This window comes from Phalangium opilio, unplaced genomic scaffold (assembly GCF_054372755.1).
Source record: "Phalangium opilio isolate 3A_F unplaced genomic scaffold, DU_Popi_V2 ptg000329l_1, whole genome shotgun sequence".
In the NCBI taxonomy this organism is placed as follows: domain Eukaryota; kingdom Metazoa; phylum Arthropoda; class Arachnida; order Opiliones; family Phalangiidae; genus Phalangium; species Phalangium opilio.
This window is the reverse complement of record NW_028324226.1, coordinates 1,932,026-1,952,376: the sequence shown is the minus strand read 5'-3', so window position 1 is coordinate 1,952,376 and position 20,351 is coordinate 1,932,026. Positions and strand designations below refer to the sequence as shown.

At 37.4% G+C, this 20,351-nt stretch overlaps 1 protein-coding gene across 3 annotated transcripts in view; it reads left to right on the top strand.

Annotated features, from left to right (window-relative positions):
- The window catches only part of LOC149610232 (uncharacterized), a 43,868-nt gene extending 23,523 nt beyond the window's left edge, over positions 1–20,345 (top strand). For all 3 annotated transcript variants that reach the window (XM_089859151.1, XM_089859153.1, XM_089859152.1), the window contains exons 5-7: positions 18,752–18,818; positions 18,888–19,198; positions 19,266–20,345. In XM_089859151.1, the coding sequence (XP_089715277.1) occupies positions 18,752–18,818; positions 18,888–19,198; positions 19,266–19,891 (1,004 nt within the window). In that variant the 3' untranslated portion in view covers positions 19,892–20,345. The remainder of the gene's footprint in view (positions 1–18,751; positions 18,819–18,887; positions 19,199–19,265) is intronic.
- The last annotated feature ends 6 nt before the right edge of the window (positions 20,346–20,351 follow it).

Below are 20,351 nucleotides of genomic sequence, written 5' to 3'. Positions count from 1 at the left end.
GCCAGCTTCAAGAACTCTATTTTCCTATCCCCATACCATAAAGAGAGGGGGGAGACGAAATGCCATTGAAACCCAGTAGAAGATGTGGAGCGAGTGCAGTAGGGGAACGAACAATCTCACCTTCTCTTCAGTTGGTGCTACTTGGAACCCAAAAAAATTACGTTGAGAGAGATGGGTTTATTTTTTATATATATATACACACGATTCACCCACCGATGGTGCGGTGCACTTTTTAGTTCCGAGAGTTTTAGTTAAAATAAACTGACCCCGAGCGATACTTCTTAAAAGTATGTTTTTTAAAGTTTGTAAATTATCGCCTAGGTTTCAATATTATACACCACCGAACAAGTTTAACTTCGAATTCAATTTTTTTTTTCAAAGTCTTCGTGAACGAGGTTTTTTTTAATCACTAAAGGTTTTCAGTTAATTTTTTAGTTAATCACGACACTGATATACACACTGTTTTGAAGTTAGTTTTAGTATTATTATTATTATTTTTTTTTAATTCTGCTTCCTTCTTTTTTTTCTGGTAGAAAGGGTTAATAACTTGTTGAGACACTACGAGAAGATATTGTTTTGTCACTTTTATGAAACTTGGAAAAGTTTGTTTTAAACTCTCCCAGTTTGAAAGTTTTTATAAAGTTTTTAAATTTAAATTTTAACCTCGCGGTTTATTTGGTAATTCATGATTAAATTGTTGTTTTAAACGATAGCACGACGATTAGAAGGTTAAAATCGCGGGGTTAGTCCGTAATACCTCGTGACCGATGCGGGGAACTACTACCGATGTCGTCGTAGTTGCTGGCATCATTTTTAGTAGCCATCTGACGATGCAAAAAGAGGGTGATGTTGTTTTGCTGGTCGGGATTTCACCCCTCTCTAATTCGCGAGCACATCGTGAGACACACACACGCAGCACGAGGAGTAAGCTAGGTTATGGTTTTACGTACGTACGCTTTGCTATGGTGTGCTTGTGCTCATCAAACCACCCACTTCTCACCCTCTCATTTCCCTCATCAGCGTTGGCTCTTACTCCACCCCTCTTTTCATCAAGAAAGCAGATTGGCTGTTTTGCCAAAACCATCTCACTCCCATCCCCCTTTAGTTTCGTTCCTTTTTCCGCGTACATCCCAAAGTTCGGACCCCCACCTCACTCTCACTCTCTTTTACGTCGACTTATTAAGCAAAACCCCCTTTTAGGAATAAAGCGAACTACTAGGGGTTGGGGTATTGCCAGGGTATAGCCGGGGTTATACACGTGGGGGGTACGGAATCGTACCCCTTTTCTGGTATCACCCCCTCTCTCCCTCTCTCTCCTTCCCGTTTTGCCACACTCTTTTCTCTCTTTTTCTCTCACTCTTAGGCCTCTTTTCTCTCTCTTTCGCGAGAAACTGCGAATGAACAACGCGTTTATACCATCCACGGATTTTTCCCTCCTAATATAGGATCGAGACACGCGCTGGGAGAAGAAGACCTCACCCATGCAGCAGGCGCGACAAAATATTCCGTAGGGACAGATCCTGTCTAAACATCTCATCTCAGAAATTTAACCCGAGATAATAGTTCTGAAATATCTCCACTGGAATTAAGGAGGAAAGATGAATGCTCTAAACACCAATTGGACCAAAGTATTGCAATATTTTTCGAGCAGTATGAGAAAAACGAAGACATCAATATGTTATTTTCGTATTTCTCTTCTCTTGAAGATGCGTTAAATGACGCGGTTGCTCTTGGTACTCCCTATGGAATTTCACTGTTTCGCATCGTACACTTCAGATTTTTAGTTCAAAAAAATTGCTATCCTTCTTGTCCCCATGGAATATTATTAGTCTTTTATTTCTACCCAAGTTTCTCTCTTTCTCTCTCTCTCTCTCTTTGGTTCTTTGCTAAGCCTCGTCCCCTTGCTCGCTCGCGCTCCGCTCCGGTTCGGGATATTCAATTATTCTAATTGCGTCGGTGCCTGAAAATTAAATTAAATTTAATTAAACTGGATGTAATGAAATGAAATTAGGAATGAAATTAACTTTGATGAAATTAAAATTAGATTAGCAAAGCAAAAGGGGGGGTCGGTGTGGAGACCCGAGAGTAACGGAGGAAAGAGAGAGAGAGAGAGACTCCCACACTCCCCGAAGTTTCGCGATGCATGCCCCTAGTATAGAGGAGAAAATCCAGGGGTTTTTCCACGAAGAGCTTTGGCTTGGCCGAGCGTAAAAGTTTTCCATCTCTCTCTCTCTCTCTCTCTTTCTCTCTCCTCTTTTCCGTCTCTAGATTTTCCACCCACTTTTCCCGTCATCTTTTGGCACCCTCTTTTTGCCTACGTTATGGTTGCCTACGCCGATTTCACTGGCCTATATATATGCCATCTCGGGGGTTTAGGCATATTCTCTGGTTTGAACCAGAAGCAAATGTATAGTGCTCATGCTTGCTTCGATTGCATGCCTGTTTTGCAGGGAAACTCTTCCCCTATACCTATCTTCTTTTTTAACCCTTTACTCTCACGAGCTGCAATATTCTTTTTAGAGGGAGAAGGATGGAACGGGGACTTTTATATTATAAGGGGGATGAAAGGGTTGAGTCTGGTTTCCGGAAGGAAAGGGAAAGGAAGGCCTGTTCGTATGATGACATAATATTTTGACTCAATACCTTAGGTAAAAGCGAGCAAACGTGTATGACAAATTGAGCTTAATATTGACATAAACATTAGCAGCCAAATAATCCATTATTTGACTGAGATTATCTCAACTTTAACGACGTAACGTGACCATTTACCTTAGTATCATGGCGTAGTGATGACGTTTTTTTTTTAAATTTTGCGTCCTCGTCCTCATCTTGTTTTGAGAAATCAAGGAGTAACAGGCGACAGCAAGGAATGCATGCAGATAATTGGAATAATTGTGCCCATGTTACTTTCTATGCGGGTTTTGTGGGCCGGGTCCCTTTACATTGCATAGAGGGGTGGTGGCTAGCCCCTATGCCACAGCTAACCTACAGCGCCCTATACTAACTATTACCGTTAACCTCTGCAAGTTTTGATGGAAAGGAGAAACCGGGTTAGACCGCGGAGGAAAACTCCTTTTACCAAACGGGGAGAGAACTTGCAAACTCTACGCAGAAGGATTTGTTCCCAGATTTTCACCCGCTTGCCACAGGCCGGGATCGAAACCAGGATCCTCTTGCTGCGAGGCAAGTCTAGTTCTTCCTTGAAATTCCGCAGTCCTTGATACGTTTGAAATAATGACTAGAAATTATTCCTGTTAACGGTGTATTTATTCCTGGTGAATATTTTAAAAGGGCAAAATTATTGAACTCAATTCATATTTGTACGAACAGTCCCTAAATCTCATCGATGTTTTACATCCTCGAGTTCAACTCTTTTAGACCCTCTCATTTCTTAACCTTTAACCTTTTGAAAATTCTCGCCATCTTTTTTGCGACTCGACCCGGGGATTTCATTTTAGGATTCAGTTGTGTGGGTGTTTAGAAAGAAAAGAAGGCTGTTAGTTAGCTTGGACTTAATTCGCGCCTAAATTGCAATGAGATGGACGTACTTCTGTGATGTGTATAACAGAGTTACGACGAATTTCGTTAGTGCATCTCCGAGTAATTGCTCCTTTGCCAACTTGAGGGGGAAAAATGGAGGGAGTGGAAATTTTAGGTATAATTATGAATGAGGGTGAAATAATTGTAACTCTGTTTTGGTTAATTTTATTTTTTTTTAATATTTGGAGTGATTTGTATAGCAGATTAGTGTTAATCTATTTGAAGGGCAAGTCTAATTTAAATTGTAAAATTTCAAACATGTCATTAAAATGTCTATTACTTAGCACGTATAAAGAACATGATTTTTCAATCATTTAAAACTTTTACCAAAAGAAAACTTTTGTCACCTCAAAACAAAATGTTGAAAGTTACGCGTTACCGGAAGTTAATGTTAGGTTCCCTATGACGTAGAAGGTGGAAAGTGTACAAGAAATAAGGCTTGGGCTTTATCTTATACTCAGTGTTATGCTAAGCCTAGTTTGAAATTTTAAACCTTTTAAGTAATTAGGTCGCAGATAGATTATTTTATATTGAACAGTTAATTAATTTTAATTGTAACCTTTTGAACCACACCATACCCAACTTTTTCTTAAATGAAAATAAGACCAATTTCATCATTTTGAAATTAATTTTCTTTTGGGGCAGTCTTGCGATATTTTAACACTGAAAGCGCGAAAACCAGTTCATACTTAGAGAACGACAGAGAAGTCTGTAAGAGCTTGGAAAGATATGCTAAGCAAACCACCACCGAAATTAGTGAAGAACTTTTCAGAGATGAAGAGTCGAGAGATGTGCATGGGGGGGGGGATGCAGAGTGGGAAATGAGCAAAAAAGGGCGAAAAACGGTTTTGTAAAACTGCCGACTTTGAATCCGTTTATTAAAAAGGGGGCGGGCTACGGAACGAATGTCGTTTAATACTTGGGGTTTTTCGTCGCCCAAAATGAAAATGAGCGTCTCTATAACGCCATCCCCTCCCAAACACTCCGGTTGTCCACTAATTTGAACACCCCCCTCTCATTCCCGGCACCCAGCACCCTTCTTTCATTTGCGTCTACCCTCCCCTAACCTTCCACGTCGCCGTATATTCCCCTTCCCCCATCACGACCAACTTCACTCTCTTCTCCATCTTTCCTTCCTCTTGAGCTTCTTCATCTTTGGTATACGTACACGTAGAATCTGGTGGTGGCTTTCTCTTTCAGCGATTTTTTTTGGACCGCGCGTCTTCTTGACTGGCAGTCCGTATAGTCTCATCCTTTCCAAGGAATAATCTTAAGGGGTAGGATACTTGAAATTGACATTCTTTCGAGTAGGTATTAAGCGAAATATTGGTAGAAGTTGTGAGAGAATTTTGTCATATTCTAGGAATGATTTTTTTGTGGGCATTGAATGTTCCTCCAAGACTAAATGTTCACGTCCTGTTTAAAATTAGCTCTTTGATTAAAAAATAATTAAGAACTGCATCCAACCCCACGAATAATCCAACATAATTTTCCCCCTCATCCAAACGTGGTCGTTCCCTCAATATTGCTTCAGTTTCTTCTCCTGGTGTTTTTTCTTCTTTTAACTTACGCAAGATCTTAATGAACGTTATTTCCTTGTTGACATGTATCTCGGGGTAATGATGTTAGAACTACGTGTTTTAGGCCTTCTACTCCATCCTTCTTACCCACCGGATCACCCCCGCCTTTTTTCATCCCTTCTCCGGCTTCTTTCGTCATAAAAAACCTCTCCTCTCCTCTCATTGAAAATGGTTAAGGATGGAGAGCTCGACGAGGGTGTCGATGATATACCGTATACAAACTCTGCATGCTTTTCGTGGTTTTTTTATGCATATCCTCGGATCCGTGTCGGTAAGGTAGCCTCGAGGCTTCTTACGTCGACCCCTAGAAAGATGAGGATGCATGAGGATGAGGTGATGGAGCTAGGTTATAGACTTATTTGAAGCGTATGAGACGGCCGGGTTATTGCCAGAAGGTAGAGATTAGCGGTAAACGCAAAAAGATGTTGCGGGTAGTAAAAACCCTGTTTTTTCTCCTGCCTCTCTCGCTCTCTCCGCTCTTATTTTGCATGCAAGGGAAAGAAAAAGTCAGTGTGAGGATCAGGGAGTTTTCAAAGGGCTGGTGTAATCAAGTACTTTAAAATATTTTTAAACGTAAAGATATACAATATTTTTTAAATCAATCAAGTGTACTTACTATTAAACAGGTACAAGTGAACTGGTTAAGTAAAGCTGTTTACTTCACATGTGATTTTATTATTTCTTTGTTTTAGGAGGTAATCAAGGTTTGGGAGCCCATATCTCCGTAACTAAGACGTTGTTGACACTTTCCACTCATTTTGACCCAAATCACTTACTCCTTAATTATGACAAACTTATCAGAAACACCCATATTTAGACTCAAACGCCCATGCAATTTAAAACCATAATTTCACTGCGACGAATAGACCTTTTCCATATGAAAATGGGGTAGGCAACACTCAGTATCGGGACATTGATACATTGCCATCCGTCTCTGCGCATGCACTCTCATGATACAAAGAGACTACAGCGCAGGCGCCAAAAAAAGCGAGCTGGAAGTCAAAGTTTTACCACCGGTGTCTTTCCCTCTTAGTTACATCGAAATGGTCTATTGAAATTTTAGTTCCACCACACCTTTAGGAAGTTTAGGTATATGATGAAAGGTATGGAATTTTTTTAATCTCTCTCTCTCTCTCTCTCTCTCTCTCTCTCTCTCCCTCCCCATCTTTTTTCTCTCCACTCTCATAAGGGGATCCTTACGCGGTCGGTCGGTTAAGATTATAGTAGTGATGACGAGAGGGGAATGGATAGATTGGCTCTCGTTTCTTTATGCTTTTTAAACAGGTGGTGAAGACAAGATGACTATGAACTACCACAACCCAAGCTGTACATACCTTTTTCCACTATTTTTTTTTATATCCTCCCTCAAAAATCTCCTGGTTTTTTTTCTTCTATCATCTTAACTTCATCCCTACCCTAGCTACAATCCCCATCTCATACTTTAACCCAAGGATTCTCAGAGGAGAGAGAGAAAAACCAGGGGAGGGTAGGAGGGGAAAGGACTCAATTGGAATTGAAGAGAATTTTATTGCGCGAACGAGGAAGTTAAAAGGGGTGGGGAGATGAGGGTATGCGTGGAAATCGAGACTTTAAACGGGCAGGAGGACAAATAGGTGGTGAGGCTAGTGGTTTTCATCGTTTATGAGGGAGAAAAGGCGAGGGAGGCGATTGTGTAGTCGTTAGCAAAGGCTTAGGGATGTTGCGCTCTTTTTTTATACATTCTCCAAGCTCTTCTCTGCCTTTCTGTTCACGAAGTCTTTGCCTTATCTCCGGCCACTTTAGGAAGTAGCTCGTTTTCTTGTAACCTGTTGAATCTAAAGCTTTCTCATTTTTTAAACTGCGTTTTATTTTTTGGTTCCTGCCTTTTTTTAAAGCCTCGGGAAATGGAAGAGTATTTTAAAATGTTAAATCAATTTTTTATTTGTTTTAACGTGTTTACTCACATAATACTAATAATTGACCGAAAATACGTAGCACTCTAGTCGTTCTGCACTTTAATTTAGTTAAGCCTAAATTTCAGTACGCGTTAAGCCTAACGCTTGAAATTAAAATTGAAAAACACTCGTGATGTTCTGGAGATCTAAACGTTTCCACACAAATTTTTCATCCAATTTCTTAAACTTTTTAATTTTGTGTTGTGAAAGAGGGTTGCGGTAATTTGTGTAATTTATAAAAATTTAAATTTTTATTTATCTCTTATTGTTCTTGAAAAGAAATTGAAATTTGTGAAAGATCGTGGAGTTTTGCAATATCGCGTGAATGATAGCTTCACCCTGAGATTTGGTGTGCAGCAGGAACAACATTTCTACAGGGGCTGGTAAGAAATACATTAGAAATTTACCCCTAAATGCTGGCTTTTTCCTTAGCACCCAAGATCGGAGATACGATAATTTCTTCAAACGCTTTTAACAAATATTTAATAAATTCATTAACGAAAGACCCAAATTCCTAGTCTATAACGTTTATCAAGTCGAGTTTGTTAGTGTAAATGATATAGAAAATTTAAATATAAAAGTTCATATAATACCCTTTCGAAACTGAAGATAAACGGATCTTTTTCAGACTATAAACTATATAATTAAAAGACCTCAATTTCCACAAAGGTTGAAGAAGGATACTAAATTTTTAATTAAGCTAGAATAATTTCAATCTAAATTAAAGTACCTTTACGTATCATTACACCGGGCCTTTAAAACCCATATAGTTGTTTATAAATTCATTTAGGTAAGCAAGTACCTTCTCCAAAAATAAACCCATTAAAACGTTCATGGGAGCGAGATAGTGGAACGGTGGGTGTTAAAACAGGCACGGAGAGTTCATACACACACACACACTCTTGGTTGTGGCGGCGATACCGCTTCCAACGTTTAATTATTTAAAAAATCAAGGCGTTTTAATTACGAGAGAAGTTTAACGGCTTTTGGGTTTCCCCTTTTAATGAGCTCACACCCTTCTCTTACCCCAACCCTTTACCCCCTTTTCGCTGTTTTAATCTTGTTTTGAACGATGAGAATTTCAAACCCCCTTACACTCTCTCCCCTTCACGACGACTCCTGTCCCCTTTTTACCCCTCGAGGACTAAATGAAAAGTCGAGTCGAGAATTTTCCAACTCTACTCCCGAAAAGAGAGAGAGAGAGAGATGGAAAATTTCGACTGCGGAGGGTATCGACACTATTTTCGCTCATTTCTAAGATTCCATGATTTTGTGTTGATATTTATCGTAACAGGTATGCATAGAGTTAATAGGAATTATTGCGTATCCTTTTTCCAAAGGTATCTCGGCGGAATTTATGGGAAGAGCTAAACTAATCATTATGCATGACGAATTTTACCTAGCGAATAATCTATCTTCCACCTTTAGTGCGCCTAGAAACCCGCTTTGGAATCACAGCTAGAAAGACCTTAGAATTATGAGGCGTGACAGATAGAACTTAATCCCGGCCCACAAAACCCCGGCACCCCGCGTTCAAATTAACATGGGAGATATGGTGGCACAATGATTCCGGTTTACTGTATGTATTCCCGATTACAAGGGATACTGGTACCTTAAATTTAATTGTGCATTTTGGGACTTGTCTTAAAAAAAAGTTAATGTCATTAGGTGTAGTTATTTAGTGATGAGGCAGCTTGCAAAGTACCTGACATACTTGAAGTAGGGACTGAAAACTTTCGGTGATAACTAACAAGGATTCTGCTAGTAACCAATTTCATTGGAAAATTTAATTAATGCTGCTAAAATTAAATACCAAAGCGGCAAGATATACTGTATATTTTTGGAATCTGTTTTAAATTCTGAAACGTATCAAATCAATTTAAAATCTGTTAATTCGCGTAATTTATTTCAAACTTGGGTATGATAATTACAGAGTGCCGAACCCCTCGCGGGCTAGAACCCTTCACCCTTCCCCCCTTGTCCCCCCCTGTAAATTTGGTTAGTCTGTCGCTTCTAAATTCCAAACAGTATATCTTTCAAATTGGTCTCGGTTGTCCCATTTAAGGGACCTCCTGTAACGACGGAATTTTCAGTTTTAACAAACCTCCAAAGCTTACAGCTAGCTTGGCTGTGTTTCTAGAATATTTTAATGATTCCGAACGTTGTTGCCGAAATTTAGTAGCGACTTATTCGTCGGTTAAGCGACCTTGCAGCTCCCGCCTGCGCTCTTGTAATAGCTTTTGTTAAAATTCTTTCAAAGAATATATTTGAATATATGTCAGCGTCCCCTTTGTCTTAAGACTTATAAATGACTTAATTCGTTTTAATTTACAGTGTCTTTGGAATTAAGTTTGTGGCCTCCCGATTCGGTCGCCTTTTAAAAATTGAAAACAAACCATTATAAGGTCTTTGTTTAATGGCCTAAGAATTAATTTCACTTAATTTAAATAATTGTCAGGGTTAGTTTTAAGCGCCTTGCTGATGTTATTCTTAGTTAAAATGGGCCAGCATCGAAAAACCTAATACAAATAAAATAGTTTTAAAACTATTTTCTTTCTGTGTACCGAGTATTATCCGCTGTACATTCTTTGGGCGATTTTGAGTCGAAAATGTTCTATGAAGACATTTTAACGTCCGGGTCTGACTTCAGTGTTTTAAGGATGAGCCCTTAATTAAATTAGAAATCATTCTCTTTCAGTTTATTTAAATTTAAGGGGCCATGCTTAAAATACTTCAATCTTAACTTGTAAACAGTGACCCGGACGGAAAAATGTAATAGAAAATACATTTTCGACTCAAAATTGATTTCCCAAAGAACATCCCCCCTTAATTTATGGCAAACTTACCAGAAACACCCTGTATAGTTTATGGTCTGAAAAAGAACTCTTTATCTTTAGTTTCGAAAGGGTATATGAAAGTTTCGAAAGGTATGTCATTTACACAAACAAACTCGACTAGATAAACGTTATATCCCCTCAATTTAGGTCTTTAATTAATGAATTTAATTGATATTTGTTAAGGGCCTTGGTAGAAATTATCATATTTCCGATTTTGGGTGTTAGTTAAAAAGCCAGCATTTAGGGGGAAATTTTCTAATGTATTTCTTACCCACCCCTGTAGAAATGTTGTTCCTGCTGCACACCAAATCTCAGGGAGAAGCTATTATTTAGGCGATATTGTAAAACTCCACGATCTTATCTCAAATTTAAATTTCTTTCAAGATCAATAAAATACGTATAAAAATATTTGATTTTTACAAATTACATAAATTACTGTAACTCCCTTTTTATAATACAAAATTATCCGTAAAATACTTCAATCTTAACTTGAAAACAGTGGCCCGGAGATATAAATTACATTTTCGACTCGAAATCGTTCGTCCGTCCAAAGAACATCCCCCTTAATTTATGGCAGACTTATCAGAAGCAGCCTGTATGTACATAAAGAAATAATCACTTGAAGGCAAATACTTTTGCACACGCAATCAAAACCATTTAAAAATCCCCGACATATTTATATTCAATATTGAATCATCACGTTAATCTATAAACGAATTTTGATATTATATATTTTCCGCATCGATTTTCTTAAACTATTAAATCATGATGTCGTTTTGAAACATAATAAAAATCGTGTTTGTAAAATTTCTATATAAAAAACTAACAGCCATTCAGTGCATGGAAATATATAAATAGTTCAATATTTATTGCTTCTCTCTTCGGGTTAACTTTAAAGGAAAGCTATCACCTTGCTGATATTTATAAAACTACTAGAGGAAACACCCTTGCTTCGTTGTACTGTTAGTTGTAGCAGAAACAATTATATAAATAACACATAGTTGACCCGGTAATTATGTCTTGTAATGTTTTTAAAACCAATATGTCAACTAAGAACAAGTGATTGAACAATTTAAGTCAATATTTCTACTACTAACAATTAGTTTAACTATTTAAACCAATATTTCAACTAGTAACAAATAATTTAACCATTTAAGTTTTAGGCTAGTAATAGACACTTTTCAAAAGGGGGAGGGGCAGTGTCGTCTGCTTTGATATACAGGGTGTTTTTGAAAAGTCCATCAATAATGAAGGGACGTGTTTATTGGAACATTTTGAGTCGAAAATCTTCTATGACTATTTTCCGTCCGAGCCACTGTTTTCAAGTTGGAATTGGCGTAATTTACGTATGACCCCTTAAATTTAATTAGAAAATTGAAATAGAACTGTAATCTAATTAAGGGATCATCCCTAAAACATTCAAATCATAACTCAAAAACAGTGGCTCGGACGGCAAAATGTCATAGAACATTTTCGACTCAAAATGGCCCAATAAACACGCTCCTTCATTATTGATGAACTTTTCAGAAACACCCTGTATACGGTTAAGGCTAAACATTAATTGGTATATAGACAACAAAGACGTTAGATTGGGCTTCTAAGTTACTAGTCCACCAAAATAATTTTGTTTAAAGTCGAATGTAACGTGTTTGTTGTCCACATACCCATCAATGTTCCGTCCTTAAGAAAAACATGCACGTGATCAAAAACCAGACTCTATCTTAATTTTGAAAAGAGGTCTCTTTTGGCATTAACTTTGGAACGTAACCAATCTCGTTACGCGCATCAATATTTTATGAAAAACATTAGTTTCGGGTGATAGTGTTTCTATTTTCAAAATCGAATTTGGGTGGAATATTATTTGAAACAGCTTTCTCAACTTGAAAGAGCATTAATAGTGTTTGGGTGTGACCCGATTGAAATCGAAACACAGAAAGGGACGGTTTTAGGGATGCGCATTGTCATATTTTTTTAAATAATATCTAACTATACGGTTTGGAATCGCTAGCTCTGGTTACGGTGTATTAAAGAGAGCTATCTAAATTCGGGTAATCCCACTACTCGGATCATCGCGCGCCAAAATCTGTTTTAGAAAAGAGCGCGAAAGAAGGCGAAACCGAATCACCCCATTTATTCGCGCTCTTTTTTTTTTATTACCGACCCGTTACTGATAAATTTATTTTCATTTCCCCAGTCATTTTTTTTTATTTCGATTTGTTTGGTTAAAAAATGTCTGCCAAAGCATCGTTTTGCTTTTAGTCCGGGCGTACTCGTGTCTCAATCGGTGAAACGAAAATTAAAATGAAATCCAAAAAAGGCGTTCGAAATCTATATGGAAAAGCGTTTATCCAAAATTTTATTCTAAACGATTTTTTCTTGAAGGAGGAAGGCTAAGTTGGAACTCTTGACCATTCCGAATTCCCCCTCCCAAGTTCTTAAAGCCAGTTTTGACCAAACTTTATGGGGTAGGAAAGCTGAGGATTTAACTTAAATATTACGACACAACTTGTAGAAAATCCCGTTACAGCAAATTCATTTTGAAAAAATTGTTAAGCCTATTTTGATTGTTGACATATTGTCTTTGTTTTTGTTTTCGTTCTGAAATTCCTCGCGCTTTGACAATTGATAATGTCACGTGATTAGTTAATACGGAGGTTAGTTGTCTAGAGGACAATTTAAATTAAAATTAGCGCCTTTTTCGTGAACAGTAAAATAGTGTATTTCACTAAATTATATTTTTAAATATCAAGTTTTGCTCCTTGAAGTGTTTTTCTTCTCTCTTGGATAATAGAGTGGTACTCAGATGGGAGGAGCTACATACTTGACGTCAATATTGATAGTCTAAATTAATTATTATGGCCTGAGCTGACTACTTCCAATATGGATGCCAAAACCGAAGTAAGAGTTAGGAGGGTATGACGTAACGAGAAAGTTCGTAGTAGCAGACGATACGGCAAACAGACACCCTCCCCATAGTATTCATAGTGTGTCAGGCTAAGGTTAGGCTTAGCTATTTATTTCTTAATCGGGGTCATTTGCCGTCTTTTAGGCCTATTTTAGCGCTTCAGTATTGCGAGACAAGTTGCCTCTCAAGAATATTTATAAAAATTGCGCCTTATTTTCAAACCCTTAGAAACGTAAACACCACCCCACTGAAGCGTACGATTAAATTATTACTTTACTAATGAATTTAGTTCTTGGAGAACCTGTTTCCAAAGTTCGTGGTTAAACTTTAATGATGTTTATCTTATATTTGAACACGATTAAAGTCTCCCTCGGAAAATATATATAAAATATTATTATTCTTTTGTCTTATGTCCGCGTCGTCTAGCGTCATGTTGATTTACTCTCTAGGGTAAATAATTCCCTTGTCTCTTGAACAAAGCAAACGCGTCATACCAGCTTCTACACCTTGCCTGCCTTTAATGGGACTCCAGTTTTAAAAATGATAACGGCTAGTTCGCGTTTAAATGGACTCTCAAAAGTAGCCGTTGTCTTTATTGTTAGAAGTAGGCAAATTCAAAGTTGTGTAGCCTTAACTCCGATCGAACGATTTCTTAATAACAATCCAAAGAAGTCGCTATTGTTTTAATTATTGCAGCTCTAGAAACACGTGACTTTTTCCCACGAATCAATGAACATGAATTTTCAAAGATTTTAAAGGCCGACTTCCAGCAAAAATGGTTGTATCTAACTGAAAACCGAGCATCGAGACCAACAATGCGGAGACCGTGCAGATATTTGAGGAGTTTGAAAGGTTAATTCTGACTAACTGAAAACTGTGAAGGGCGGGCTATAAGAAGAAGAACAACAACAGAAAGCCTTTTAATAAAAATTTCCTCCCGATTTTTTTTTTGTGATGAAATTTTTTTATACAGACTAGGAGGATGTATCAATCATTTAAACCAAGAGGCCAGGATACTTGGCGGACAAAGCGCAGTACCAAGTAGCTTCTCCTCCTGGTGTAAATGGTATCAATTCTCCTATATAGTCTGAAAACTATGTTTTGTTTATCTTCAGTTCGCTAGAACCATATTACACGCCTTTCAGTTAACTATAAAACCCTTCCAACTTTTTCCCCATGCAGAGGGGATTCGAAAATTTGAAAGGTCACTTTTTTTTTAGTCTCGATGCTCGGTTTTAAGTTTGCTAGAACTCTTTTCGCTGGTATTCGGACTTTAATTGACAATTTTACTACTTTATCAGTAAGCTAGTTTCAGTTTCTACCATTTATCGAGACTCTAATGGTGTAGACTCTGTATTGTAGCAAAGAGATTACAATTACCATTGCCAAATTGATTACTCGTAAGTCGTTACTGGTGTAGCTCTGGGGATCTGAGAGTGGTTAACCCCTTGTTAACCATGTAATAAGTACAGGACCCATCTTTTCGTTACTAACATTTTCCAACCTTATTTCAGGGAAAGTTTTAGAATCGATTTAATAATTTTAAGTTGGGTATTCCTTAACTTCAATGGCTTAATCTATTTCGGTTTCATTTGAGGAAATCGAATAACAACGTGCGTAAAGACAAAAGAAAGTACAACGCGCGCTGGACAAACGCTTAAAATTTTGGAATTTGCGTGCAACCCATGAGGTACTGTTGTCCCAACAAAACACCCCAAGACACTCTGGAGATTCGACTTAAATATTCGTGTGTACAAAAAGGGGGGGAGGGAGAGATGTTTTTAACTTACTTTAGACTTGATTAAAAGTATAAATTATCAGGGGGTCATTACGATAAACTACACGAAGAGGTGTTTAATGTTTTGACCTGTATTTTTGTTGTTACCAAAATAGATATATTTTGTTCAGGTTTATTAACTTTATTTTGCATTTTTGGGTCATTAAACGGTAACGAGCCGCTTTCTGTTTAAGTTGAGACCTATACATTAATGCAATTTCGTATAATCTTTGATTATATATGGTTATACTTAATTATGGCATTTTGTTTGCTTATTATAATACGAAATTTAACAAAACATTTGTCAGAGTTAGGTTTAAGTTGAGACCTGCATTAATCGCAATTTCGTTTAATTTATGGCATTTTGTTTGCTTATTATAATACGAAATTTAACAAAACCTTCGTCAGTGTTTGGTTGTATGTTGAAACACTTTCGATATATTTAAGTTGTCTTTTGTACTATTATACACAATTTAAAAATAGGGGAAAAAATTCAGATTTTTCTCACACAGATTGACAACGCCGAGAACCTCAGCTGCTAGTTAAACCATGAACTAATAAAGACTCCTAAAGGTTTGCGACATTGCCAAACGAAAACTCAATAACCAGTTTCGTCATCTAACCTTACATTATATTCATATCAAACAATATTATTCAGTGTTGCAATTTGTCCCTGTCCCCACTGTAGTTTATACCATAAGCAGATCATATTCTCCATAAGTATAGGCCGCAGAATATTGCCTACGACCACGGATCCTTCATAAGAAAGGTATAGAGAGGCGTCTAGTGGCCATTTACGTCTCGTAGAGGGGCACATCCTGGTGGAAAATTTGCCTTTAAACAGAATCTATCGTTTACTGTAATCTCCGTTTCTTCAGAAGAAAAATCACAGATGGCCCTGCCTCCATTCTGTTCCAGTTTCTAAAAGAAAACATTTAACATAGATGGCGCTGTAGTCTCTTTAATTTTGTCTCCCATAAAATTTCCTACTTTGTAGGAGGAAAGATTCATACTAGAGGAGCAATTCTATAGCACTAACACTGGATTCCCTTTTCCACTCATGAACGTAAAATTTACCCATAGTACCCCAATTTTGCTTGGGCATACGCTTTAGGCGCCGCCTGGTCTGGTTATATCAACAAGACTTTCTATTTTTAATACTATTCGCTTCTAAAATATTTCCATCGAGATGTGGCTGCAGTCACTGTTGTCCAACCATGAAAAGTATGCAGGGATTTTTAACATCTGCGGAAGCCCACCAACAACGTTACTCCGGAATCAAAATTTTCTCCTTCAGGGCCCTACTGCAGGCTCAGACTTATGCATTACAGGGCTATGTTTATACGAAAAACTCGTACATGTATTCCCTCCTTCAGTAACCGGTCAAACGTGGGGGGAAATAAGACCTTAATTGCCCCACTGCACAATTACTTAAGCCTCACCAGATCATTTCACTCTTGTTATTAAATATACGATTGTAACTTTATTTAATTGTACCATAAGGAGAGCGGGAGTAGGGGTGGTGGTAGTGGTGGAAGTTTGTTTATAACGGGGCCTGTACCTTTACAATATGTGGGGAAGGAAGAAACGGACCCTTCCACGTTAATAATGAATTTTTAATTTATATTGTATCATAATGTGCAAAAAACACGAATATCCAGTTTTGGGCCCCTATAGTAATAAGTACTTTTGGGTTGTTGGAAATTTTTTTTTGTTGATTTTGACTTGGTTGCCTTGGTAACGTCAAAATATAATTTTTCTTTCTTTTTTTAGCGTGTACCAATAAAAAATATTTAAATGAAACTCCGTTTTAAATAGAAATTAGATAATGCTTATTTGCGTATCTAGAATAATTTGGGCTCCGTGGGACCTGGGTAGTAGTACTGAGCGACTTTACTTTTTTTTTTTTTTATTTGAATTCTATTCTATTTTTGGTTGGGAGCTTAGCTTTTGGGCTCTTAAGTTGTAAAACCTGGTGGCGATGTGTCTTGAATACTAATTTGTGATTCATGTGTTTCCTCGATATTGAAATAATTTAGTTTTTATGTATTACATTTTTACGGACTTGGTTTAAGAGAGGGTGTAACTATGTTTAGTTTAGGTACGCTATGGTCAGGGGAAATGCAACAATGTACGCGTCTAAGAGTGAACTCTGTCGGTTCTTTTATTTATTTATATGTTTTTTTTTCGATATTGGCGTCTTTCACCCTTATTTTAATCTTGCATTTAGGCTTAAGAACTTTGTCTTGGGTTCATTAAGTTTATTTTGAAAATTATATTAAGAGTCATTTGAAGTTTGGGAACAGGTTGTTATAGTTATAGGGTTATATAGGGTGGAACAGATCTATTCTGTTCTACTGACCCCTGAAGCAAAATCGGCATGAAAACTGTCAGATTGTTTAAAGATAGAAGTTTGTGTGACCTTTTTAACCATGTATACTGTATTCTTTTAAATCAATTTCAATTTTTAAATTGTTATCATAGTTTAAGAACTTGAATTTTAGGCTTAATCAACTATATCAGATGTATTCGAGAGAAGTGTACCACAATGCGGGGTAATTGTAACACGATTCTTCCCAACATCATTTTATATTTGGAGCAAGGTTACTAAACCGAATCACATACGCGATAAATAGTTCCCTCATCATTACTATATTATCGTTTAACTATTTGCCAAGGCGCAGGCGCATGCGCTTGTGGTTTTTTGTACCACGTCAAGACAATCAAGGTTTGTGGGTTGATTGCTGAGGATTTAGTACCGGCAAACTGTTATAGAATTCACCCTAGCACGGTGCGATGTCCATCTGAACTTAGTTTGATGAGCAGCATAGCAAACAAAAAGGTACATGAGCCTGGGAAGAATTGTGTTACATAACTAAAGAATTAAGAGGGTACAGAGTGTCATCCTTCTTCTATTATCCCCTTCTGATTATATACATTTTTCAAGCCTCGTGTTAGCCTCCCTTTAATGGGTCTATTTTATATTCGAGGCCTAGCCCTAAAATTAACCGACAATTGAGATATTTACCCAGATTTAAATAAAATTCGTATTAAACGTTGACAATTTTAATGATTTCTTGCCATGAAAAGCGGTTTTTAAATGCCGATTTGTTTCTGTTTCAGTGAGGTCACTACAGCAACAAAAAATCTACGTTTTGCATAGAACATTAGTTTAAAGAGTTAAACAGTTATGTCTAAGAGAAGAATGAAAATTTTCCAATGCGAAATGTAAAAATGAATGAATACGCGGGTAATCGTAAAACCACGACAATAATTCAGTTTTTATTCAAATTTCTCATAATTAAAGAAGTAGCGAAAAATCGAACCATTTTTTTTCTCGCGGTAATAACCAAATAATTTTTGTTTTTGAGCTCAGAATCTGTTCCAAATAAAATTATTTAGTAAAATCAGAAGGGGATAATAGAAGAAGGGCGACACTCTATATCCTCTTAATAATTTAGTTATGTAACATCATTCTTCCCAGGCTCACGTTTTTTTTATATCTTGCTCACCTACTCATCAAATTTCAGATGGGCATCGCACCGTGGGGTGAATTCTTTAACGTTTTGGTACTAAATCCTTAGCAATCAGCCCACAAACCTTGATTGTCTTGACGGGCATTGGACAAAAATCCACAATCACGCCTTGGCAAATAGTTAAGCGATAATAGAGTTTCTTCAAATGTAAAATGATGTTGGGAAGAATCATGTTACAATTATCACGCTTTGTGGTGTACACGTCTCACATATTTTCGACTCAAAATCGCTCAAAGAACATATCCCCCTTAATTTATGGCGGACTTGTTAAAAACACCCTGTATATTTTATTTTTAAGTTCCCGTGGGAATGTTGCTCCAGTTCGTTATGACTTCATTTGAATATAAACAATAATGCAGTGTTTATTTTTTTGGTTGATATTTTCTTTTTACATTTACTTTTAATTCATTATGAACTCAATAGATACGTGACAAAAATAATAATAGAGTATTTTCCAAATACATGCATTATTAACTGCAGTTTTTATTTTCTCATTGTATGGGTTTGGTATTCTTGATAGATTTGTATACATTCTTATAAATATTTTATTTCATCACATGATATGCTTTAGTTCTGTTTTATATTTTTTGAAGTGCTCATTTTCTAATTTTTCATAATGTATTTTTCTTTTCATTGATATAGAAGCTGTTCCGAATGTTTCCAAATCACGCGAGACTGATGTCAACCAGGAAGGTCATTCTGAAGTCGGGTACGCTAGCTACTTTGCGTATTTATCTTTGAAGTACTAACTAACACAGTGTCATTTAAACATCACTAGGGACGAAATGGTAAATGATCCGCCACATCAAAAACGTCACCACGATACTCTGGAACTTTGTCCTGATCAAGGAGAAGTCGATAGTTTAATTGGTTCCGAATCGAAGGAGTCTCGATTGTTTTCTGAAGCCAAAGAAGATTCAACCATCGGTAACGAAAGGCAAGACGATCAGGACCAAACCGAAGAAGGTGGGGTAGCCGATTTATCTGGTGTTGGAACTGAATGGGTTTCGTCTCTGGCCAAATCCCAGCTTGAAATTCTGGAACTGGAAATGAGGGCCAGAGCAATCAAGTCTCTAATGAAAGCTCAAGGTAAGGGAGCCTGGTTAGTTTCATTTGAGGTGTTGGCTTGAATCGTTTGTCTCCGTCACGCGTTAAGGTATGCCAGTTCCCGACGATTCGGAAGAAGAAGCGGAAATAGCGGAAGTAGAGGAAGAAGAATCGGAACAACCAGAAGTAGAAGAAATTTCGTGTTCTCCGCTAGCCGAATTAACCGAACCGGATACGCTTCCAGTCGACGATCTAGAGGAAAAGGAAGAAAGAGAAACGGAAGTTGAAAGCGATAGTTCTTCTTCCAAACGCGAATCTAGCGCTTCCCATTACAAAAACGAAGATGTTACGTCGCGAGAATCCGCGGTAAAATTCAGCCACGATGAGTTACCAACGGAAATGATGGACGAGGAAGACTTGGTCGAACCCAACGTTACTTTAGATGATATGGAGATCCCAATAGAAGACCAAGAGGAACGAATCATTGTCGAAGATGACAAACCGGAAGAAGAAATAGTGGAAGACAATGGGCAGTATCGCGGAAATATCGAGGAAGAAGTTGAAGAAGTGGTCTCCATGATGCTCTTGAAGGTCGTGAGTGACGAGGTTGTGGCTCGGGAGAAGCGAGAGAGGCGCAACAGGCGGCAGTTACGGAGGAAAGCCAAGATCGTAGAAAGTGACATTGAGGAGGGACAGATTATGGACGATTCCGATAGTGGCGATCTCTCGTACTGAGTCTGCAAAGGTGCTTGGAAAATCGATAGAGTTAAGATGTTCACTAACAACTCTTAGAATTTTATGCCATTGAGACAATACGTTTTATCCACTTATTTTTTTAAAAAGAAGATGCTCATTCAATTATTTGTTTAAATGTGTAATTATACTTATCGATTAATTAACGCGGCTTGAACTGAATATTTTTTCACGAGTGGACTCATTTTCGCGTAAAAATGATATTTTAAGGGAAAAATCATTTCCGTTAAAACGCGCACAATTTGAAGTTGAAAACATTCTTAATTTGTGGCGTGATGTCGTTATCTTGTTTTATTTTTAATTATTTTACTTTACCCACTTCAATCAATATATCGACTACTTTTACGTGTCGCTTTCCCTAAGAAGGGGACTTCTGGTGGTACATTTCACGGATATTATAAATTAAAACTCTAATTATTTCGATCCTCACAACTAATTTTCA